The sequence below is a fragment of the Sorex fumeus genome, unplaced genomic scaffold (assembly GCF_029834395.1).
Source record: "Sorex fumeus unplaced genomic scaffold, SorFum_2.1 ptg000063l, whole genome shotgun sequence".
Lineage (NCBI taxonomy): Eukaryota > Metazoa > Chordata > Mammalia > Eulipotyphla > Soricidae > Sorex > Sorex fumeus.
The window spans coordinates 67,989,423-68,015,743 of NW_026606120.1; the positions used below are offsets into that span (position 1 = coordinate 67,989,423).

At 42.3% G+C, this 26,321-nt stretch overlaps 1 protein-coding gene across 1 annotated transcript in view; it reads left to right on the forward strand.

Moving 5' to 3' along the window:
* CA10 (carbonic anhydrase 10) overlaps positions 1–26,321 on the forward strand; it is a 599,980-nt gene that overhangs the window by 460,439 nt on the left and 113,220 nt on the right. Inside the window, exon 4 of the mRNA XM_056127230.1 lies at positions 15,595–15,780. Within this exon, the coding sequence (XP_055983205.1) occupies positions 15,595–15,780 (186 nt within the window). The remainder of the gene's footprint in view (positions 1–15,594; positions 15,781–26,321) is intronic.

Below are 26,321 nucleotides of genomic sequence, written 5' to 3' on the forward strand. Positions count from 1 at the left end.
TACCCCAGCCTGCAGAACATATACTCCACTGCCTTCTCTCAGCAGGCATTTAACTGAATTCAAGACACAAATAGGCTGATCTAACTGTGGCTTTGGCACCATGAAATACAATGTCAGGTGCAAAAAACTGAGCCCTGTATTCTGAGATGCACTTATTCTTGCAGTATTTCTCTTCTCTCGCTTATGTGTGATTCTAGTTGGTGTTCTCAGCTACTTAATCATTCCATTGGGTCTTTTCCTGGTTGTTGAGCTTTAGATTTTACTCCTATTAGTCAAACACTTGAGAAGCTGGCCTTGGGAGTGGTAGTAGGCATTCCAGAGGCAAAGTGAAAGACAAGGATATCTCTGATATAGAAATGTGGCAAATCCGGGGAATCAATATAGCATGCTAGCAGGTTATTTATTAGACAAAGTATCCTCTTCTAGCTTGATTTCACATTGCAGTGAAAAAGTGAGCTGTCTTTTGCAAACCATAATACCCAAAAGGAGAGAGAGAACAGAGGGGAATGCCCTGCCACAGAGGCAGGGTGGGATGAGGGGGATGGGAGGTGGGAGGGATACTGGGATCCGTGGTGGTGGGAAATGGGCACTGGTGGAGGGATGAGTATTTGATCATTGTATAATTGAAACCCAAGCACAAAATTTGTAAGTCTACAACTGTACCTCATGGTGTCTCACTAATAAAAATTTTTAAAAAAGAAAGAAATAAAGAAAAAGTGAGCTGGACTTCTGGAAATATACCCTGGGGGCCCAAAAACACAGCAGAAACACCATCTGCAATGTTCATTGTAGCACTATTCACAATAACCAGAATCTGGAAACAACCCGAATGCTGAGAACAGATGAGTGGATAAAGAAACCATGGTACATCTGCACAATGGTACATATGCAGCAGTTAGGGAAAATGAAGTCATGAAATTTTTTCTATAAATTGATGGACATGGAGAGCATCATGCTGAATAAAATGAGTCAGAAGGAGAGGGACAGATACAGAATGACTGCATTCATTTGTGGTATATAAAAACACATAGTATATAATATATATGTCTATATATACATATATATCACTGTATCACTGTCAATCTGTTGTTCATTGATTTCCTCAAGCAGGCACCAGTAACATCTCCATTCGTCCTAGCCCTGAGATTTTAGTAAGTGTTACATTGGAGGCTCCTTCAGGGTCAGGGGAATGAGACCCATCATTGTTAATGGGTTTTGGCATATTGAATACGAAATGGGGAGCTTGCCAGACTCTGCCAAACGTGCAGGATACACTCAGTAGCCTGTCAGTTTCTCCAAGAGTGAGAAGTAGACAATAAAAGGTCTCGCAGCCACAAATGCGGCCACGCACTTCTGGGAGCTGGGTTTTATAATCCCTGGGTCTTGGCTGTTGATGGGATAGCACAGCACCAGGGGCAGTTGGTGGGTGTAACGCCTAGCTCTTGGAAGACGGGAGATCTGGGTGGAGGAGGCCCAGTCCTGATCTGAGCGAGTTTGGAGATCTCAGCCTCACATCCCACACACCTGGGTTCCTCTGCCAGTTCCTTCATGGGTGAGGCTCATCAAACGTGTGGAAAGTGGTCTTAAGCATGGCTGTGGCTGGTACCGGAGTTCTTCAGCTGCTGGGGTTCTGCTCGGGGCGGGGATGGAAACTCAATCCGCCCTCCTCTAAGGGGCCCCAGTGATGACAACCAGGCATGGGAGCAGGAGACTCTGCGCTCTTCTCTTCTGGGAGCTGGGTTTTATAGTCCCTGGGTCTTAGCCATTGATGGGATAACATCAACCAGTCACAGATAGATAGATAGATAGATAGATAGATAGATAGATAGATAGATATTATATAGATATATAAAGACTAATATCAATCACCAAGGAAAACAGGAGTTAGGAGGACTGGTCAATGGTTGGACCAAACCACAAGTGTGAGGGGGGCTGAGGGTAGGTAAGATATAGAAGAGACCAGTATGACAATAATAGCTGAGAATGATCACGCTGGACAAGATCTGAGGGTTAAAAGAAGGTAAAGGGATTTCTTGATAGCCTTTCATTATCAGTATTGCAAACCACAATGCCCAAAAGGAGAGGGGGAGGGAAGGGATGGAGGGGGAGGGAGGAAGATTAGAAAAGTGCCTGCCATAGAGTCAGGCAAGGGGTAGGGGGTGATGGGAGGGAACCTGGGGACACTGGTACTAGGAAATGTACACTGGTGGAGAGATGGGTGTTGAAACACTGTATGACTGAAATCCAATCATGAACAGCTTTATAAGGATCTATCTCACAGTGATTCAATAATAACATTAAAAAAATTTTTAAGTGGGCTGGACATGCACTCATGTCCTCCCTCCTTTGCTTGCTAGCTGTGGGCTGCTGGGCAAATTAGTGAACCTCTTTGAGTCTGTTTTCTCCTTATTTATAATAAGGGGTTAGCCATGCGCTCACTGAAATGTTTTACTGAAATTACACGAGATCACCCAGGACTCTGCCCCACCAGGCATGTCTGGTACCTGCTATTCCAGATCATCCCACCCTTGGCTGCTCACAGTTCACAGAAGCGTCTGTCCTTCCCTTTGCACACCACTGGCTTCCCATCCCCAGATCTTTGGGGCTGCTACTCCTTATTCTAGGTCTCTCTGGATGTCCACATCTCCCTCTCTCCAAGACCCATTTCAAATTCCTGCTCCTCTGTGAAATGTCGCTGGCAGCTCTGAACAGGAGCCATCCCGCTCCCACTCCTTGGAGCCAATATCACAGCTCAGCATGCCCTCCCCAAGGGTTCTTTCACATATATTATCTCAGGCACTTACAGCTCTGTGACCTATTTACCCTTGCTGAGCCTCAGTTTCTTCACCCAAAGGGTGATAATAAAAAAGATCGGTCAGTAGCAAGAAGGGTGTTGCTAATGAATGCATGCTGCAGCTACCCATGGTTGCATGGATTGCCATGATGTGGATGCATTAGCGTAGCACACTCGAGGTGACCTCTCAGAAGAAACTGTCATTTCCTTGGTTGCTGGCTTCTATATGTTCTTTCCGGACATCGTGTCTTTTTTGTCACACCACCCCTCATCTATTAAGGGGCTGCCTCAGAGATAGTGGCAGTGGTGAATCCAATCCAGTGAGAGCATCAGGGCTATCCTGTTTGAATGTTGATGGTGGATGGTATTTATTTCTCAGCTTGAAACCCTTCGTGCCAGAGCACGTAAAATTTTCATTCCACTTGCAGAGTCACAAAGCATGTCAGTACAGGACGGCAGGGTCAAGTCCCCGCTGCACTGTCATTAACGGACAAGGCTAAGAACTTGGATGAGGATAGAGTTAAATGACTGACCTTCAAGTGGGAACAGAGGGAGTCTAATCTCAGGAGCCAGAGGAAACAGTGGATTAGAGGCGCTTGGGAGTTCTTCCCTGATGCCTGAGCAAATGCACCTGTAAGGCAAAGATTTCCCATTTTGATCACATTTTCCCTCCGCTGCTTACGTCATGCTTTCCAGAGGCAACCAACTTCTTTGAAAGAACATTGAAAGCTTTATAATTTAGACAATGGGATACATTACCCATTCCTTGCAAATAGCACTAAGCCATGAGTCACTGGGTTTCAAGGTCAGTCGATTCTAAGTACCAACCCAGGCAACTGTCATTTGTCTGCTTCCCATCACTGGCTGCACCATAAAACTTGCAACATGATTCACTGAAAAAGAAAAGGAAATAAAGTTCCCAACAAATGGGTAGCAGTCCTCTTGATTGAAAAAACAGATCTGTTGGCGAGATTATATTCCTAATTTATTCCCGGGATATTCAGTTGCTTCTCGGAGTCTCTATCCTCAGAGGCTCTCCCCACACCATTCATTAATAGATCTGTTTGCAAGAGGGAGATCAGGAAGAAAGACATCTTGGACAAGATCACACCATCCAATACAGTAGCCACTGACCAGAGGTGGTAGCCATTGAGTACTAGAAAGGCAGTGAATACAAGTTAGAATGTGTTTTGCATGTAAAATTCATACTGAATTTCAAGCAAGTGAACACAGAAATTGAAATCCTCCCTCGCCCCCTCCATTGAGGGTTTGAGAGATAGTACAGGGGCTAAAGTATGCGTGTTACATGTAGCAAAGCACCCTGTTTCAATCCTGGCACCACTTGGTCACCTGATCACCTCGAAGTGTGACCCAGAACCCCTCAAGCATTGCTTGTGTGGCATGAGTAATCCCTGACAAAGCAATGCCTGAGCAGTACCACATCCTTTGGCCCTGGCACTGAACCACTGACCCAGATTACTAAGAATCACAAGGAGTGTTCCTCGAGTCTCCTGAGTAACTCTTGGTAGAATCCCTCCAAGAAACAGAAACCATTAATAGCATTAACTTAGATTCTATATTGAATGAATTTTCTGATTATGTTGGACAAAATAAAATATATTCTCAAAGAGAATCTTTCTGTTTTTTTTTTCCTTTTTGAATTATAGCTGCCAGAACATTTAAAATTGCAGACATAGCTGGTTTTCTTTTTCAGGCAAGGAGACAGCTGCTGTAGACTAGCTCCTGGGCCCACATCATAACTGTGGACCCAAGGTCCAGATTTAGCATGCAATGTGACTCTACAGAGTATCTGGTTTCCTTTAAAAATCATTTTATTTACTTTTGAAAATTGAACCATATGAAGAGACATGAGAGTAAAGGTGGGCTGGTGCTGTCTCCCCTCCTTTTCCAGACTCCTCTTGGCCTCTCCCTCAAAGGTAAGAATCAGCCTAGTGTCACACTTACAGCGACTCTCAAGTAATGGTGCTCCCCAGTGCTCTCCCAGTCTTACATCTGCCTCATTCATTATGTTCCCTACTGGTCAGTCAACATTTTAGTAAGTCCTGAAGGCAACAAGCCAGGTCAGGCAAGAGTCCACAGGGCAGGGACACTGTGAGAGAATATTGTGAAATAATTTATTTGTGCACATTGATAAGAAGGATGAGTGAGCACAAGAAAGGGTTGATGAATCAGCTCCCACATGCTTGTTATTTCTCATTTCTCTGAAAACCTGGGATTGAGGATACTACCGTGACCAGTGGGACCTGGGTCACCCCCACAGGGAAAAGTTAAGAAGGTGATCTATGCAATCAGGCAGTGTCTGGGCCCCAGCTCCACAATGTCCCCTGAAAAGGCATTTTCCTCTCTGGAGATGAAATAACTGGGTATGGGGAGTGATTTGCCTAAAGGCTTTGTGATTTGGGAACTGAATTAAGTGACATTAGCTAGAAATAACTTTTCTTGGGAGAGTTTAGTAAGTTAATTAAGGAAATCTAATCTTGAATTTTTAGTTTAGGGAGAAATGGTGGACAAAGTATGAGTAGCTGCATAGCCCACGATAGAGAGAGAGAGATAGATAGATAGATAGATAGATAGATAGATAGATAGATATTTAGCGTGCTTGTGCTGGCATCTTTATTAATATTTAAGCAATCTTTATGGCATAGAGAATAGGGAAAAAATTTAAATACTTTCTATTACTATGCCCCTGCAGCCAGCATTGACTCTCTGTCAGACTTGATTAAAATAAACATGAAGGGAAGCTGGAAAGAGGAAAATGGCAGTCCTCCTGAGTCCTACTGTTGACTTACCCCAGTCGGACTGGGGCTGGAGCTAAGACTAAGTACCTAAATGAGCCCGAAAGTATCATCTTGTGTGTTTCTTTGAATTAAGTAGAACTAAGCATCATCCAGGTGCTGGGAAAATAGCATAAATACAAAGAAAGATGACTATATTGTCTTTAAAATTATTATTTTAATGTATTTATGCCTATATATATGTACTGCCACAATTTTGATTGAAGACAGTACCAGTTACTAAGCTAGGCTTTCAACTCATATGGTTCATATATGTCATCCATTCCACTTGTTCTCAACGCTGGCACCAACTAGGTGTGAGAGATGCTTTGCCACAGTGGTGCCACCTAGCATCCCGGTAGCATTTGCATGAAACTATCTTGATAGCATTATTTAAAACATCAGTATTATCACAGACAGCTCAATTTTTATTTCCACAATAACAGGATTGATACGGTAATAATTAGCTCATGTGATCCTCTCCTCTGTTTTTCAACATTTGTTGTCTTCAGAAAAACAGACTGACTCAGATGATGGGATAGAGAAAGATTCAAGTACTTGGTATTGCTAAGGAAGAAACCGCATTCTCCCCTCAGGGTTAAGAAGTGGTGGGTGGAATCTTGGAAGCATTTCTCAAACTCTCCTACATAGCTCCATCAATGTATAGTAATGCAAAACCAATCTCACTGCTCAGGTTCCATTTTAATTTTTTATTTTTGTTTTGTTTTGGTTTTTGGGGGGTGGCTTTTTGGAGAATTATACCTGGATGTGCTTGGGGCTTCCTCCTATCTCTGTGCTCAGGAATCATTCCCAGCAGTGTTCAGGAGACCATATGAAGTACCAGAGATAAAACCTGGTTTGGGCGCATGCAGGACAAGTGCTCTATCAGGTTCTATTTTCTTTCTTACTCACCTCTCAGCCATGTCCTTCCTAAGAGCTCCAACACACAAAGTTGCAGTATTTGGTCTGCATTTTTTTCCAAAACTGCATTACAAAAATGTAATCTCCTAACCCATCCCCTTTACCTCCACCTCTCTTCTCAGCAGTGAATTCCTTCTAACTATAGTTATTACTAGAAATCCATAGTATAGGATATCTGGGCCAGCACTAAGAAGAGCCATGAATCCAGAGTAATAGATTCATGTAAATGGTCTGTCCAGTTGTCAGGTTCCAGCTTTTCTATTTTTCGATGAGAACTGGTTTTCATGCATACATATTTCTTTAGCACTCCAGAATCTCTCACTGAATGATGTGCTTATAGACCTTGAACAGAAGATGATTTAAACAAATAATAGAAGAATATGAGGAAGGGGCCAGAGCGAAAGTACAGTTAGTAGGACGTTTGCCTTGCACGCGGGCGACCCGAGTTCAATCTCCGACATCCCATATTGTCCCCCCCAGGCACCGCCAGGAGTAATTCCTGGGTGCAGAGCCAGGAGTAACCCCTGAGCATCCGCTGGTTGTGACCCAAAAAAACAAACAAACAAAAAGGAATATGAGGAAAAGGAAATGAGAAAAGAACAGAGTTAGTTGGTTGATTCCCTCTTAGGTCTACCACTTACTTGATATAAATCCTGGACAAATGTCTCCACTCCCTCCATCTCCAATTTCCTGGTTCATGAGTGAAAGGTTGGATTGATTATCTCTGTAATCCTGTTAGCTGTAGAATGCACACCACCTTAACATTGCCATTCCATGTCTATGCTAACAGGAAATCAGGCTAATGATTTGACTCCTCTTGTTTCGGCCAGACTGTTCTTTCTTGTCACAATGCCTTCCGGATGCCCCTCTGAGCAGACAGCCCACTGGTTTCTTGCATTTACAAATCAGTCCTTTGGCATCTGGAGCTACGCTGCAGGAAACCAGACTAAGTGGTGTTCTTAAATCTCTTAGGCTCACTAATTACATTGCAAAGACCTATTACACACCTCAGCAGAGCGTTGAGAGACACATAATAGGAAACCTCAGTTGCAAAGAAAGGAGACCTAATTTATATGACATGGCTGTTGGACCATCTTCACTCACACCTGAAGGCACTGAGCCAGCATTATGGACAGCACTACCCAGATGCTAAGCCTGTATGAGGAGAAGCCGGTAGGTAGGACCCATCTTTTAACTCCCAGCAAAAAAAAACCTAGGATTTCTCTTGCTACCTTTTTCTATAAATTCCCTCAGGGTATTCAGACCAAGTTTGGTCAAATTAAACTCAGGCTGGCACATCCATGGACATGCCTTGTTTTACTTTTTGCATAATCCCAGAAGATGCTTCCAACCTGCAGGCTATCCTAGAACTTGGCCAAACTAGTGTCATCTTTTATACAATTATACGATTTAGACACGAACAGCCTGTCCTGGAATTCTGGTCCTGCCACTTTCACCTGTGGCACGGTCGGTTTACTCACCTCGCCCCTTGGAGCTTCCCTCCCAGTCTCTGTAGAACATGAATAGAAATGCCTTCTCTACATGGACAGTGTAAGGATTGAACAATGATTATAAACATAGGGCTGAAAGAGACCCACGTTACTGCCTCTATTGCAGACGGTTATGTCAATATGCATCAGCCCAGTGTGCTCACCCAATTATAGAGAGTCTGTTGTTCAGAAGTCCAATGTCCTCTCCATTGTGCCACAGAGCCAGGAATCTGGACAGACTGAGATAAAATGCTGCCTACACTGAAATGTATATGCTACACACCAGTATTTCCCAAAGTGGGCAATATACCCCTGGGGCTCTGAAGTGATGCAGAGGGATGATAGTAGAATCAGTTGCAATTGTGAAGGTGCCCAGTATTTCTTGGCTTAAAAAGGTAGATTTACAAGGGTGCACTGAGTCAATTTTTCACCCTAAAAAGGAGGCAGTAGGCCGAATTAGTTTGGGAATTTCTGCTCTCAGTTAAATGTTACTTCGATTTTTATAAAAGTATATTTAGCTGTCACCAATTCCAAAGAGCTTTTGTTCATGTGGCTTAGTTTTATGTGTTCATAATATAGTTTATTAAAGCTGAGGGAAAAAAATCTTAAGGCAATCTGTTGAGTTTGACTGTCTTAAAGGCAAGAATGTGACATTGCAATGTTCTAATGAACAGGGTTGGTATATCCACTCTGTACGGAAAATAGATCAACAGCATAAACCATTAAATGTCTAAGATGTATAGTGTCTTTTAGAAATGAAATCAAGAGCCAGAGCAATAGTGCAATGGGTGGGGCACTTGCCTTACACACAACCAACCCAGATTCAATTCCTGGCACCACCAGGAATGATCCCTGAGCAGTAGCCAGGAGTAAGCCCCGGGTACCACCACGTGTGGCCCCAAGACCAAAAAAAGGAAGGGAAGAGCAGGGGAGGGGAAGGATGCGGAGGGGAAGGTGGGAATTGAAGGGAAGACTTCTGGCTTTCTTTAGTGGCTGGGAAGTTGCTGTCTGAGAAGAGAAAGGCCATACATTTGGATCATAGAACCTTCTGTTGGCTTTAGTTCCCTCATTACTTAATTTATCTCCCTGCATAGGAATCTTTATCTGTCTGTAATCTCCTGGTTTAAAAGGTGGCACAGCACCAGACATGCAGTGAACCCCTAAAACATGTGGGTGCCCCTTATCTCTTTTCAGCCAAGGGTGTTGCGGATGTATGTGGGTCAGGTACCAGTCAGACACTCTCTCCTCCTTCTACAAGGGCTTCTTTGCCTCTCTGGTACTCCACTTCCCTTCTCAGCCATGGGGAATTATTTCTGAGTATGTTTGAGTATATTTGGGTCAGATTGACCAGAGAAGACTAGAAGGGAAACTTCCCATAAATTTTGCTTTCACCAACCCAGTAACTTGGAACTTCTAAGGGTAGAATGGTGGGATTCAGGCTTACTTCTAATTAACCCCTGCACTAAAAATGACATATTTCAAGTAGCTCCATTAAATAAATAAAAGCAACATCTATCTGCTTGTTACATGTGTTATCAGCACTACTCTTTCATTAAGAGCTATTTGAGTAAGAAGTCAAGAAGAAAGCAAGTTGCACTCATTTGTGAGATATAATATATATGTGTGTTTGTGTGTGTGTGTGTGTGTGTATTAGACTAATATCCAAGGCCAAATAAAATAGGTCAGAAGAACTGGTTTATGGTTGGAAGCTTGCCACAGGGTGTGAGGGAAGTTAAGATAAAGAAGGGACCAGTATGACAATAGTAGTTAGAAATGATCACTCTGAACAAGAACTGAGTGTTGAAAGAAAGTAGGTAAAGATAAAGAGATACACATGATAACCACTGAGTATCTGTATCACAAACCAGAATGCCTAGAGGGAATGGGGGGGCAGAGAGAGAGAGAGAGAGAGAGAGAGAGAGAGAGAGAGAGAGAGAATAGTGTATGCCACAGGGACTATGTCAGGAGTGAGGGGGTAGCTAGAGGAAAACTGGAGACACTGGTGAAGGAATGGATGTTGGAACATTATATAACTGAAACCCAATCACCCAATCATGAACAAACTTGGTACTGTACATCTCACTGTGATTTATTTAAAAAAATTTATTTTTATTTTAAAAAAGAAGAAAGCAAGTGATGTTTGAATATCAGCATGATGGTTTATTGCTTGCATTACTATGACAGCATCCTAATGTCTGTGTATTTGGTTGAACATTATTCTGGAGGTTTCTGTGAGAGTATTTTCGAATGAGATAAACATTTGAATAGACTTGAAAGTAGTTCGCCTTCCATAGTGTGGGTGATCCTCAGTCAATCTGGTGAAGCCTGAACAGAATAAAAAGACGAACCTAACCTCACCCCTGTCCCCGCCAACCCCAATCAGGAGAGAATTCTGCAGCAGATAAATAATCTTTAAGCTGCAGCCTTTCAAGTCCTTTCCTGAGACTTCAGTCTGCCAGCCCACCCTATATATTTTGGGACTTACCATCCTCCGTAATTGGGTGAGCTGATTTCTAAAATAACTGTCTTCCAGTATGTGTATAAACAGCCTATTCTGTTTCTTCTACCCTTGTTTCCTTCCTCTCCCTCACCCCAACCCTGAGGGATTGACTCTGAGTCTCAGGCCATGACTTTCAATTTATGTGATTTTTTCACCTATGGCCCCTTTGCAATATCCTGCTCTAAACCATAGTGGGGTTCCCAAGCTACCAACCTGTCTTTGAGGACAATTTTATAACACTTCATTATAAGTGAAGTTATGCCAAAAAAAATTGCCATGAACAGCACACACAAGTTTTAGTGCCAGAGACCAGAGGTTCAAGCCCAGACTCCCTGTCAATCCCTGGTATCACCAGGAATAACCCCTGAGCACATATCCAGGAGTAAACCCTGGGTACCACCAGGTGTGGCCCCAAAACCAAAAGAGAAAGAGGTAGGGAGGGGAAGAGATGAGGAGGGCAAGAAAGGGAAGGGAAGGGAAGGGAAGGGAAGGGAAGGGAAGGGAAGGGAAGGGAAGGGAAGGGAAGGGAAGGGAAGGGAAGGGAAGGGAAGGGAAGGGAAGGTTAGGTTTCAGGCTTTCTTGGTGGCTGGGAAGTTGCTGTCTGAGGAGAAGGCCATACATTTGGATCATAGATACTTCTGTTGGCTTTAGTTCCCTCATTACTCCTTTTGTTTCCCTGCATAGAATCTTTATTTGTCTGTAATTTCCTGGTTTGTACAGGCACCAATTAGCAGGTATGCTCTGTGGGAGGCCTCCACCCCCCACCTGAAGGATGAATCCGATATCCTCCTATTCCAGAAGAAGTAAACAGGATCACATTAGGTGGTTTGCTGCGTGTGGTGGTGGAACCATAGTAGATACCCAACTGAGAGTTCAAATCAAGATGCCAGCTATCATGAATGTGATCATGGCTAAAAGTTCTCCTGACCTTAAGAACACACTGACCAGATTCACTTTCCTTTAAAATGACACCAGGATGAGAGATGAGTCCATTCGTAAAAGGTTCTGAGTAGTCATGAGTGGCTGAAAGGCATTGTCTTTCCTACGTGAAGACCTTCAGTTGCTCATAGAAAATTGAGGGCAATGGACTTGCTCTGCCAAGGAGTGCACTGTTATTAGGTGGTTTCAAGTTATCAATGTAATGCCTTTGGCACACAATATCTATCAGAACCTGCAGCTTGCTTCCATCACAATGAAGAGCTCCACCCTGTCCAAGCCAGAATAAATATTGACTGGAGAGGAAACCAAGAAACTTCTGGCTACTCCAGACCTCTTCCCAAAATGAAATCCAGCCATCCAGGGTCCATCCTAGTCCTCTACTTTCCTAAGAGAATTCTACAGCCTCTGGATATACCAAGCATTGAAAAATTACCAACATAGTTCCATTCTGCAATGAACCACGATGTTTGTATTTGCTCATATCAACATCACTCTGGAGTCAGACCACCTGGTTTGCCACTCTCACCAACTAAAACGGGGGACTTTGGACTAATCACTGAGCCTTCATCTAAGATGCATACTTCTCCCGTTTGTAAAATGGTCATCACGTTCCTCTCTTACTCATTTGACAGTGTTTAAAATAAAACAAAAGAACTTAGGCAGCCACAGGCAGCCTGAACATCCCCTGCAGCTTCAGTTTCTCCATTCAGTTCTATTTCCTCTTCTGCATAATACAACTTTTTTCCAGCATGCTGTGCACCAAAGTAGTTCATTGGAAACACAGTAATTAGCATTACAGATAAAATGACACTGCTGCAGTGTTAATTACTACAGTGCAGATGTACCATTAGATATCATACATAATGTTGTCAAGCCTTTATTTTTAAATTAAAGTGCAACAAACCATACCGTGGCTTCACAGTGTTTTTTTTTTCTGATTAATACAAATTAATGTTATTTCGGTGTCTAAGCAAAGGGTGGAGATAAGGGGAGGGTTGCATTTAATTGTAAGGACACATTGGCAAATGGTAAAACTTCAGATGGATTCCACATGACTTCTCTCGCTCTCATCTACATAATGGAGAGTTTGAGCTCCATGAAGCCAGGAGCCATTTACTATTTTATTCATCTTACTCTCCCAAACACCTAGTAGACAGTCCAATGCATTTATACTTTCTGAATGAATGACTTAAGATAGAGCCATGTAAACAGAAAGGGTGCAGAAATAAAACAGAAAAATTCAAAGGTCCATGAACCATTCCCTCGATTATCCTGGCTTTGTGGTTGCTTCATGGCCTTCAAAAGAACCATGGATGCTTCCCACACCTGAAGCTTTACATCTCAGTCAGGGGTAAGGGAACGACCATGAGAAGGAAGTCAGCTCAAGTTCATTGTTGTGATGTATAGAAGCAATACTTTATTCCACTAAGCCATGGGAAAAAAAGGAAAGTGAACGTGGGTCTTGCCAGTCAGGCAATAAGTGAAAATAAGGGAAAGAAGAGAATGAAAATTGCATGTTATTTAATACAACAACCTCATGGGAGAAATTATTTCCTTAATTTTTTTATTATGAAATTCACCATCATTACCATCTTTATGCATATCCATTTCAGTGGTCTTAAGTACATTCATATTGCTCATCACCATCCGTCTCCAGAACTCTTTTTCAGCTTGCAAAGCTGAAACCCCATTCTCTTAAAAAGACTAACTCCCCATTTGCCCCTTGTCCCAGCTCCTGACAATTCTCATTCCACATCCTCTCTATATGACTGTGACTCATCCAGGAACCTCGTAAAAGGTATTTATCTCTTTTAATGAATTTAAGGGAATTTTGATAACCATTTCCTTCTATCATTTTGAAATTTGTTTTCTATTTGTATGTCCTGTAGTACTTAAACCCACATTGTCATGAGAAACTCTCTTATTTTTAATTGAAAATTAGGAAACCAAGGCTTCAAGAAATCAAGTGGAGAAGAATAATATATGCCTGAAACTCTTTATTCACAGTATTGTAATCACGTTGCCAAAATAAAAATTGGGAAGAAAAAATTTTTAAAAATGTAAAGAACCAAATGACTTGCTCAAGGTCAGCATGAGGCAGATTGAGTCTTTTGCCTCAAGAACTCTTGGTTCTTCCTCCTGCCATGTGATAGTGTGTCCCAGCAAGAGCTGCATGCGGATGGCATGGACCCTGCCTTGTTTCAGTGAGAAATTATTTTTTTGGAGCATTACACTGGCACAGATTTCTAGAATTGCAGACAAGCCCAAAAACATTGTACAAACTATGTATCCTATAAGAATTCTGAGCAGCTTCTCTTACCTTTTTTTAAATACCATCAGCGTCCATGACTCTATTCATAATGTCATTAAAGAAAATTCCAGAACTCTGATCCCATTCTCCTGGATGTACTCTTTACCATACATTAATTTAGTAGTAGATAATAAGACTAGTAAGATGCATATATCTGCGTATATCGTTTGACCCAGAATTTGCCTATTGAAATATCCTGGGCCTCATAAAAATCTGTATCTATGAGATCTTCATTACAGTATTCCTATAATTGTCAAAAAAATGAAGAGTATTTAAAGATTGAACAATCATCTGTAGAGTTTTTTCCATAAAATATTAGGAAACCATTTCAAAGTGACAATCGTAGAAGAACAGTAATTCCTGGGTGTTGTGTTGGTGAACATACATGTGTGAAAAATTTTTTACCCCCTAAACACACACAGGTGAAATGAGCCCATAAAAATATGGGTACCTCTAGCTTTGAGTATTAAGTATATACACTAAAGTACTAGTGGAGCTATTGACTGTGGAACTGTGGCTGGTTTTTTTTTCGCTTTTTTTTGTTCATTAAATATTTTTTTTAATTTTTTTGAATCACCGTGAGATAGTTACAAGCTTTCATGTTTGGGTTACAATTATACAGTGATCAATCACCCATCCCTCCACCAGTGCACATTTCCCACCACCAATATTCCCTAGTATACACCCCGTTTCCCATCCTCCCCCTGCCTCCATGGCAAAAAATATTCCCCATACTCTCTCTCTACTTTTGGGCATTATGGTTTGCAATACAAACACAAAGAGTTTATCATGTTTAGTCCTTTATCTACTTTCAGCACACATCTCCCATCCCAACTGGTTCCTCAAGTCATCATTTTCTTAGTGATTCCTTCTCTATTCTAGCTGCCTTCTCCCCTTTGCTCATGAGGCAGGCTTCCAGCTATGGAGCAATCTACCTGTCCCATGTATCTACTATCCTTAGGTGTCAGCCTCATGTTATGTTGTTTTATACTTCACAAATGAGTGAAGTCCTTCTGTGTCTGTCCCTCTTTTTCTGACTCATTTTACTTAACATGATACTCTCCACATCTATCTATTTATAAGCAAAGTTCATGACTTCATCTCTCCTAACAGCTGCATAGTATACCATTGTGTAGATGTACCAAAGTTTCTTTAACCAGCCATCTGTTCTAGGGCACTTGGGTTGTTTCCATATTTTGGCTATTGTGAACATTGCTGCAATGAACACATAGGTACAGATGTGACTGGTTTTTTAAAATGTAGTAGTTGGAAAATTGGTAGTGATTGTGTGGTAATGGCAGCAGTAGCAATAATAGTGCAGTACTAGTAATAGTACTGAGGAGGGAGATCCACCAGGGCTGGACTCAGAAGTGCAAGGGGTGCCCCAAGATACATGCAGTACTGGGGATTAAACCCAGCCTGTGCTAAGTTTGTGCTCTACAATTTGGACTATCTCATCAGTGATAGATCCTCCATACCACATAGAATGACCGTTTACTAATCATGAGAAAAACTAAATTCTGAATGTGAATTAACTGTCAAGCACAGACCTGTCTCCATCCCTTGTGTTCCAAAGAGTTGTCACAACTTATGATGTTTCCTTCGAGTTAAATTTCTAAGAAATAATGTGGGGGATGCCTCAGAGCAAGTGCCCTAGAGGTCAGATAAGGAAGGATCGTGCCCTGTGGGGAAGTTGCCACTCCCTACTCCTTGTGCTTGTCACCTAACGACTCCCTATCAAGAAGAAGAAAAAGGTTTTTGTTGGTGGTGGAAACACTTTGCTGGGTTTAGGAAAAAGTGCTAGGGGGAGAGTCTTGACTGACCTGTCACCCATTGCCTTGCAGGTCAGCGGGACCATGTACAACACTGGAAGGCACGTGTCTCTGCGTCTGGACAAGGAACACTTGGTTAACATTTCAGGAGGGCCCATGACATACAGCCATCGGCTGGAGGAGATCCGGCTTCACTTTGGGAGTGAGGACAGCCAAGGTTCAGAACATCTCCTCAACGGACAGGCCTTCTCTGGGGAGGTAGGTTTGCCTGTTGAGGTCCAAACTTAATTACTGACCAATAAGCAAATATAGCAGCTGAGAACTTACCCAAGCACTCTGCCCCCTCCAGTTCACACAGCATTCAGGCCACAACAATAAAGTCACACCCGTTTCAATTACTGAATAAGGACAGTTGACACAGATGTCCTCTGCATCATGACACTTGATGAGCAAGGTGAACTTCATATGACCTGTTTTATCCCTGTTCCACTTAAGGTTGATTATCCTTGTATGTTAATTACCCAGTTTCTGCCAAAAAGTTCCCAGTAACCTATCAAGAAGTCTTGTTGACTCAGTAACCATCAAGAAGACTTTATTGGCTTGGTCTTTTTTAGTGTTTTGAAACTCAAGACTATATGTAAACTTTGGTGATATTTTTCATAAAGTAAGGCAGAACACTGGGAAATAGACCCACAATCTCAATTAGTTCAGTGGTCAGAGTTTAATGAATGTCCAAAATGTTGCAACTGAGACCCGCCCCCCCCCCCCCCAGGCACTCTGCTAGCTACCAGGGAACAGAGGTTAAAGTAAAAAAAAAAAAGATGGAGTTCCTATCACAGAGAAACTTGAACAGTGCTAAATTCAAATCATTAAAGAATAATGCCATGCTGTCATAGAGATTCAAAAGGCACAGAAAAAAAATGAAAAGGCAAACGTGACTTTTTCTCTTGAAGGGGTCAGGAGAAGCTTCATTGGGTAGGTGCACTTTGAACTGGACTAAGAAGAGAGGTATTGTAGAACACTTTTAAGAGCATGTGCTTTGGCATTGAAGAGCCTGAGTTTGAGCATCCTGATATACTGCATGCTGCTTATGTTCTCTAGGAGTGCTTACTAGATCCTTCTAAAGCAGAGTTCAGACATTGCTATTTTGAAAATAAAGTGGACTCCAGAAATGAGGTGTATACTAGAAGACCCCTAGTTGATAGAACACAAAGACAAAGCAGAAAATGAGGGTCAGAGGCACCAAGGCGTGGTAGGTCTCTATGTTGAGGAATCTCTACATAGAGTTCATCTTTGATCGACTACTAATGACTGCATAAAGAACAGGATTGACCAGGTAATTGAATCTCCTCCCTGAACCGGTAGGGTAAAACACTAGGATTAATTAGGGATATCTTCCAAAGACAGTGTTATATGTGGGAAACTCCCAGGAGTGGAAAAGCCTGAATTAGAGAAGAACAGGGAATACAAGAGGAAAATTGGATTTGCATTTTATAATTCAAAGAACAAAAGTGCCTACTTTGCACATTGAAGGCCCAAGATTCATTTCTGGCTCAGATCATGATCTGCCCCATTATCATCCCAAAGAGTGACTAGATCCTGGTCAGAATTACAGAATAATTAGACTTAGATCAATTCTTCCTTTTATAATGTATGTTAACATTTTTAATTGTTTTCCGTGTGAAGTCATTTGCTTATTTGTTGGTTTGCTATTATTTCTTTGCTTTTCTCCCCTAGTGGTCTGTTATATTCAAGTGTTTAGCATAAGATTGTCTCAGAGTGAAAAAATGAATTTACCAAGTGAATGAGTAAAAAAAAAAAAAACTAGATGGTTGCTAAGCTAAAATCATTACGTTGTCGAAATCCTTGGAGTTGCTTATTTCTTGAATATACAATAAGGGTGCTGCATAATGTGTATGAATCATAAGTTTGGAGTAGTAAGTGCCTCTCGAATCCTTAAGGGAAACATAACAATTGGATCTCTCTATGCTATTACTTTTCCTAGACCCTCCCCAGTCCAGGGTGAGCAGGCTCTGCAAGGAATCTGAATTTTAATAACTTCATAGAGAGTCCCATGATGAGGTTTGAGAAGAAGTCCCTCCATAGGATATTAAACACTCTCAGTGAAGAAGAATTTAAACATAGTTTCAAATTAGAATAAACAGAGGTGGGTGGGAGGAGGTATCAAGACATTGAGCTGTGAGTCCTTCCTCAAATCAAGTAACTTTAGAGACTCCGGGAAAGGGATCTACGGAAGAAGCATTCATAAATATTCCCTCAAGAGATCACCTGGGCTCTGCTTGAATAATCTGTTTTCAAAAATCTACTACCACCAAAATTTTAAAAGTTAGCATTCAGTGACCATCACGAATGGCAAAGCTGAGTTGGAGCATGAAGATCAGCCTCCCAAGCAGGGTCATCACACAAACAGTTGCTCCTCTTTCCAACTTTATTTACTTCCTGTGGTCCCATTGTTATCTAGTCTGAACCCTAGCTCAGGACAGGGGACCTCTATTTATGCAGTTTTCCCCTTGTCTCCTCCTTAGAGTATCCCAGGGGACCATCTAGCCTTGGTTGAGAAACGCTGTTCTAGGGAATCTGAGCAGTAAGCACTGCTCAAGTGTCGCTAGCATGCCCTGGATAAACTACATAATTGCATAAGGTTTCTTCCCAAGCCTCTCATACTGAGTGGTGTATAAACCAGTGTGGGTTGAGGTGCAAATTCCAGAATCTTAGAAACACCAAAACAATGACATGGAGAATGCAGTTGTATAGTGGAGCGCTGGCTTTTGAGATATGTAAAAGGCTTTAGTGACTAAGGAGTCTAGCATCTTCAATGTGGTGCTGGGGGAAGAGAAAATTGAGTCAATAGATGAAAGTTACAGAAAGATGAATTCCACCTAAATACATATTCCAAACCATCAGAACTGTCCATAAGAAGGATGAGTTCACTCTGAAAATAGTGACTTCTTTTCAGCGTAATTAGTAATCACGAAGTGGAATTTAAAGCCTTCATAAATGTGACTCACATGCTAATGAGCAGGTGGACGGTTAGCTTTAATGTCCCTTCTAACATGAAACTTGTACATCATCCCTGGTTTCATTACAGAGAGTGTTCTCTGATTGGTCTCTCCTGAGGATTAGCCCCAGAGTGTAAACAAATGTGCTCCATCCTCTCCACCAACATTTCATTTTCATTTTGAGCTCTCTTTAGAACCACCTTTGGTCTCTATTTCTGGCTGTCCACTGGAAGAGGACCCAAGTATACACTTCTCACAGCAAAGCATGTGTTTATTTTGTTGACAGTGAATAATAACATTGCCATCTGCCCCATCTATCATTGCTGATCGTGATAAGTCAATTAATGCCAGGCATTTTCCTGGGCACTGTGCAGCAGTGGTTATCTGAAGAGCTGTAGATTAATTGCAGCCTTGTCTAGTGAGGTTATTGTAATTGATGGTAATCATTTGCTTTGTTTTATAAAGCTGTGTGGATGTACGACACAGTCAGCAACTGCATTTTTATAAAAATTATTCATGTCCTACCCAGAAAACTCCTGAATGCCTTGTTGGGGGTGGGTGATAAATGAGCATATTCAGAGATTCAAATGTCTTGGTTTTTTTCTTTAAGAAGGGAAAATTAACTGTTTTTAATAAGAAAGACCCTTAGCTTGCTAATCATGTCTAAATGGTGAGATTAATGTCCAGTGTTAAGGATAGCTTTTTTATGAAAAGAAACAAAGACATTGAGTCGGCCAAAGATAATATTTGGAAAGAATCACAGTCTGTGGATGAAGTTGCAAGATGTGGCTAGACTTAGAAGACTCTTCTTTATTTGGGAGAAATTAGAAACATTCACTTCACAGACCTTCCTCAATGGGGTTGGAGTGATAGTATGGTGGGTGGGCTGCTTTCCTTGCATGCGGTCAACCTGGGTTTGACCCATGGCACCCGATGTGATCCCTCAAGCATCACCAGAAGTGATCCCTTAGCAACAGTATGTGTGGCCCCAAAGCCAAAAAGGCAAAACAAAGCAAAACCTTTCTCAAGTCCTTTGCAAAAGGGTAAGGGAGGACATTGAGTGTTACGCCAACTACTTTGTGGGATGCCAGTGACCAACCTCCTGTTCCTTTCATCTACTTTCACTTACCTACTGTACTTTGCTATGCTGAGTGCCACAGCCTGGCTCCAGCACAGTGCAATACTCATCTAGGGAGAGCTCTGTTTGTTGCTTGTCCTGTGTAATGCTGATCAGGTTTATGGGTTATTCCTGCCAGGAATTAGGAAATGACCAACTCTGATTCTCTTCTCTCTCTCTCTCTCTCTCTCTCTCTCTCTCTCTCTCTCTTTCTCTCTCTCTCTCCCTCTCTCTCTTTCTCTCTCTCTCATGAGAGGAGGATAGATGAACCACAGTGTAACCTAGTCCCTCTGAAGATCTCATCTGTTTGCCTTTTCCAGGTCTCTATTGCTCCTCAAACCCATCTGAGGGCAGCCAGAGTTCAAAGCAGTTGCCATGGTGATAGAGATAAGATTTGTTTAATTAAAAGAGGGAAATAAAAACTGTTCATATATATCATTTTTCAGTTTATTCTGAGTCAAAAAGAAAGAGAAAACAATAATCTCAGAGCCAACAACTGGGACTAAATAACAGAAAATGCATGTCTCGTCCTCTTCAAGGAATCAATTATCTGCATCCTTGAGAGACTGGTTTCACTAAAACAACACAAATTTGTAGGATAAGCAACTCACCCCTGAGTTGTCCTGAAGTGTGCTAGGCTATGAAAAATGCTGAAGAACCCAGAAGGGAGAACAAGAGCCCCATCCAGCACTGAATGGCTCTGGGGAAGAAGTACTTGGGCATTCTAATGATTCCTCGCCTGGGCGATTGGGACCTTCTGGCAGGGAAGCTCTGTTGGCACATTTTGAGATGTGTGGGGGAAGGAAATGGGATGTGAATGAATCACAGGTATACAGGCAAGTCATATGAAGAAGCTATGCGTATGCTATGTTGTCTCCCACTGACACCAGTTCCAGCCCCCTGCCCTGTCCCATATCCAGCACCATCTCCCGCTGGACCTTTCCAAGCTCCTCCCCACTCCTCCCACAAATGAAAAACCTGGTTTCCCTTGACTTCCAGAGATTCCTGGATAGTCATCTCAAGCGCAGCAGTCCCCAAACCGTAGGCAATGGGTCAAGGACCTAACAATAGCTTATGTTTTCAAAGAACTGTTTTTTAAGAGGAATTTACAGCATTAGTGGTAGAACAAGTCCACCCCCCACCTGCCCTGCTCCACCACCCACCCCACCCCACATAGTTCCTCAAGTAACTCTGCAAATGGCTCAGAAGAGAGGTTTTCACAGGACATTGGGTTCATAATGTTCTCCCTTGGGGAAATGCAAGTTTTTAAATAAACCACAGGAATATTTTAAATAACAAATGAATATACAAGGGATTATAACAGGAGTGATAGCACAGTGGGTAGGGTGTTTGCCTTGCATGCATCTGACCTGGGTTCTATTCCTCTGTCCCTCTCAGAGAGCCCAGCAATCTACTGAAAGTATCCTGCCCGCATGGCAGAGCCTGGCAAGCTCCCCATGGTGTATTCAATATGCCAAAAACTTGATCACTTGATCACTTGATATCCTGTTACTCATCGATTTGCTCCAGCGGGTGCCAGTAATGTCTCCATTCATCCCTGTTGTGTGCTAGCGTAGCCCAATGGCATCTGCTCATTCTAGGAACATAAAGAGCCTCAAACCAATCGTTCAGGGTCTTGACGAAGAAGTCTGACCATCTCGTACGTGGGTGTCCACGTGATCTTTTGATGTCCCTTGGAATTCAGTTGGTAATGGCTCTAGTCCAGCAGTCATCTCTAAATCTCATCACATGTCCAGCCCATCTTATTGTCGATGCCTTGGCAAACGAGACAATGTCCCTGATTCTTGAGCATTGATGGAGGTCGGAACTTTGGATTCTTTCTCTCATTTGAGTGAAGCATGATACTCCAAGCATAGCTCTTTCTATTCCTCTTTGAGAGACCCAAATAGCCTTCTCATCCTGTTTTCATAAGGTCCACGTCTCTGAGGCGTATGTTAATAGAGGAAGAACAGTGGAATCGAAGAGATGTGCTTGGAGGTGGAGGTCCTTCAACTTCTTAGTTATTTCTTCAACGCTCTTGAAGGCATTTCAAGCCGCTCTCTTCCTCCTACGCAACTCAAGTGCCAGGTCATTTATCATGTTGACTTCTCAACCTAGGTATATATAACTGTTGCACTTGGAGATGATCATTCCTTTGAGAGTGAAAGGAACATCAGGAATAAGAATGTTTCTCATGAACATTGTCTTTGTGAGATTCAGCTGTAATCCTACCTTTCCACACTCAAGGTCAAAGTCGGTCAGCATTTGTGCCGCTTGGCTGATGTTTGGTGTTATTAGAACAATGTCATCAGCAAAGCAGAGGTGGTGTAGTTGCCGACCATTAGTCTTCACTCCCATTCCTTCCCATTCCAGTCGTCAGTCGTCGCATGACATTTTCAAGAGTGGCACTAAAGAGTTTCGGTGAAATAGTATCAACCTGCCAAACCCCTCTCTTGACATGGATGATCGCTTCTTTATAGAATGGTGAGATCCTGGTAGTGAATCCATAATACAGCTCACGGAGGATCCTGATGTATTGAGTTTGAACACCCTGATTGGCTAGGGCTTCGATGACCGCTTCGATTCAACAGAATCAAAGGCCTTCTTTAAATCAATGAACGTTAGACAGAGTGGCACCTTGAACTCCTGAGAAATCTCAATGAGCTTGGTTATCCTGTGGATATGGTCGATTGTGCTGAATACTTTTCGGAACCCGGCTTGCTCGCATGGTTGTCCTTCATCTAGTGTTCTGCCAATCCTATTCAGGATGACTCGAGTGAACAGCTTGTAGAAGACAGACAAAAGGCATATTGGGCAATAGTTGCCAATGTCGTGGATGTCTCCCTTCTTGTATAGTAGTACAGTCCTGCCAGTTTTCCATTGGGACGGAACCTTGCATTCAGACAGGTTGCGTGTGAAGAGCCGAGCCAGTGTATTGATGAGTACTGATGGCAGATTCTTCAGGTGTTCAGGTCTGACCTTGTCTGGGCCAGGTGCTCTTTGTTTCTTTACCGACGAGATGGCGTGTCAGATTTCGGAAGGGAGAACGTTGGGAATGACATATCCATCCTGCAGAATTTGGTATGTGGGCAAGTGGACGTGGCTATTAAAGAGACCTGAGTAGAAGTCATGAATAATCTTCTCCATTGCCCTTCTGGAAGATGTGATAGATCCATCAGGACGTCAGAGGGCAGTCATCTTGGTATTGTAGTTGGTGAAGGACAGGCGGGCATTAAGAATGCTTTTCCCGGCTTCTGCCATATCTACCAGCACTGCTGCTCTTCTCTCTTTGAGGTCTTCCTTGATCGCTTCTCTGCACTGTTTTGTGAGCTCGGACGTTCGCTTGCGGTTGGCTGAGGCATGTGCCAAGCCACGTTGGCGAATAAGCTCAAGAGCGTTCAAAGACAGGCATTTTTTTTTTGTAGTTATCTCTCTCTTGGTGTTCCTTGCACAATCATGGAGGTGCTGATCATATTCCTCATCAATGTCACTAATGACGGCATCTTCCCATGTTGCTGCAACAGAGCCAAAGAGCTCCCAGTTGGTGGTCGTTCTGTGAGTTCTCTTCTTAAACTTTGCATTCCTTTCTCCCCACTCTGTGAAGTAGAATTTTGCACGAAGGAGATGGTGATCCAATTCCATTTGGAATTTTGGGATAACAGCAACATCAGTCAGGCAAAACTGTGGATTGAATATGATGTGGTCAATTTCATTGTGGAACCGTAAACTGCCAAAAACAGTAACAGCAAGTCTTACAATGGAGACGTTACTGTTGCCCACTTGAGCAAATTGATGAGCAATAGGAGTACAGTGCTACAGTACAGTGCTGCAGTGCTACAAGGGATCATATATGTCCCGCAAAGACCAAATGTTTGCTACCTGACTTTTTTACACACACACACACACACACACACAAAAAAAAAAACTTAGTAACTACAATCTATTAAACTATTCATCATTGCAGGTTTTTGGGTGTTTTTTTTTTGTTTGATTTGGTTTGGTTTGGTTTGGTTTGGTCTGGTTTGAGGGGTCACACCCTGCTGTTCTCGAGGCTTGTTCCTCGCTCTTCACTTAGGGATCACTTCTGGCAAGGTTCAAAGAACCTTCTGTGGTGCTGGGGATTGAATCCAGATTGGCTGAGTGCAAGGCAAATGTCCCACTCCCTATCATTGTAGGTTTTTTAGCTATTGACTCTCAATTGGAACTGTGGTTCTTTGTTGATAGGAAGTTTACCTTCATCGTTGCTGTATTCCCAGTGCCTCTGAGATGCCCTCATGCTCTGATATAGGAATCAATAAATGTTTGCTGAATGATGAAATAGTTTGGTTAAATCCCTTTGGATAAGGAATTTTCATTTATCTCTGTATCATACACTTAGCACAGTGACAATACACAGTGGGTGCTTAATTGATGTTTGTGGAATCATTCAACTATTCAGTCAATAATTCAATGACTAACATACTAAAACAACTTAGAGGCATTGCTTCCTGAAATTTGGCGGTGGGGGAATGGGTGGGGCACTATGTTTATTGACTAAACCAAAATAAACAATTAATTTAAACTGAAGTTGGAGTGTTTCCATAAAGACTGTCCAAGGCATACAATTCCATTAGAAACTAGAAAAGATGAAGATTTAGTTCACAACAACCATTAAACCATGTTCTGGATTTTCTCTGAGAACAGAGTATTTTTTGAGAAATTCTAAATGCATTTTGCCAGCTCTTTGCTAAATGTGGTAAAGAGTACAAAGGGATTGGACAATTGGCAGCACCTTGGAGGAATCATAGCTCCATTCATAGGCACAGTGAAATTCAGAACTTAATCATGCCCAGAGATGACTATCAATTATCACTGCTAATACCCAGCCATGCTGAATGCTTTGCACTGCACTCCTATTTGTTCCATTAATAAATACTGTGCCTAGGGGCCGGAGCGATAGCACAGTGGTTAGGGCATTTGCCTTGCACGTGGCCGACCGGGATTCGATCCCCAGCATCCCATATGGTCCCACAAGCACCGCCAGGAGTCATTTCTGAGTGCAGAGCCAGGAGTAACCCCTGAGCATCGCCGGGTGTGACTCAAAAAGCAAATAAATAAATAAATAAATAAATAAATACTGTGCCTAGTGCTACAGACATTTAGCACATAGATGAAAATGCCTGCCTGTAAGGTGCTTCTAGTCTAGTGTAGGTGGACAAATAATAAATAATCCGCATAACAAATGAGTAAATGTATAAGGTCATCATTATCACTGTCATCACTGTCATCCCACTGTTCGTCGATTAGATTTACTTGAGAGGGTGCCAGTAACGTCTCTATTCGTCCCAGCCCTGAGATTTTAGCAGCCTCTCCTTACTCATCCTTCCCAATAATTGGAGTCTCTTTCAGGGTCAGGAGAATGAGACCTGTTATGGTTACTGATTTTGGCATATCAAATATACCACAGGGAGTTTGCCAGGCTCTGCCTGTGCAGGCAGGATAGCCTCAGTAGCTTGCTGGGGTCTCTGATATATATATATATATATATATATATATATATATATATATATATATATATTATAGAGGCATATAATATACATTATAGAGGCAAAATATATATACATGTATATACATTTCTCCCTATGATTTGTTGCCTACTGTCTGAACACCATCAAACATAGTGTGGTAATTATGGAAAATGGGTAGAAAGTGTCTTATGATGTGGTCCAGAAAGCGGCCTGGAGCACGGCAGTGGTTGGGTAGTGGAGGTTGACTGCCAGGGCTGGATACCTTGGGGTGGGGAAGGCTCTTGCCCGCCCCCTATGGGGCACCCTGAGAGAAAACAGCCTGGCATGGAGTCCGAAATATATAAGGTAAGTCAAAATAAGATCAATGTCATGGGTTCAGATATAGAACAGAGTGAGAGGTGGAGGATCAGAGGATAAGGTGTGGATGTGATAAATTACAATTTTAAATTTACAATTTCAAAGGTACTGGCCTTTTTGAGAAGATGATTTTTGTGAGGTTGTCAAAGGGGTGAGGTGTCAAGAGGAAGGACACTGGAGGTAGTAGTCCCAGACAGTCATGTTTTGGAGTCTTGGAGTTCAGTGGTGATCTATGGTGTCTGGGAATAGCATGAACACACATGGCTTAAGTGCCCAGAGGTGTCAGAGTGGGGCTAGGCAGGTCCTGACTAGGCCCTCTTTGTGTGGTCTTTGTTTGGACCTTGGCTTCCATTCAGAATGGACTTCACAGCACACAGATATAAATTGCCACATTTGTTCACTTAACACTAGCTCAGGAAGGTCACTCTGTCTACCTGAGAAACTGAGGTTCTAAACCAACCAGATAACAAACGATTGAAGCTGCATATAACTTAGGCTTCTGATTTCTAACACTGCTTGATATAAACCAGTGTTACTTATAAAGCTCATAATAATAACTGGTCACCTCCTTTAGGCCCTCACCTAGTGGGCAAATTCAAAGATCTATAGGCCATGAGGAGGTTGTCTGCATGGAGCCTACAGTGTGTTGAAGGATGCTATCTTTCTGAAAAGATTGTTCACTCCTTGCAATTAGAGTGGGTGGTACTTTCCAATACCTTCTTATGCATGGGAAGGGCACTTGGTTGTTTAATAAATAGATGAACAAATGAAGATAATTTAAGACTGTAACTGTCATAA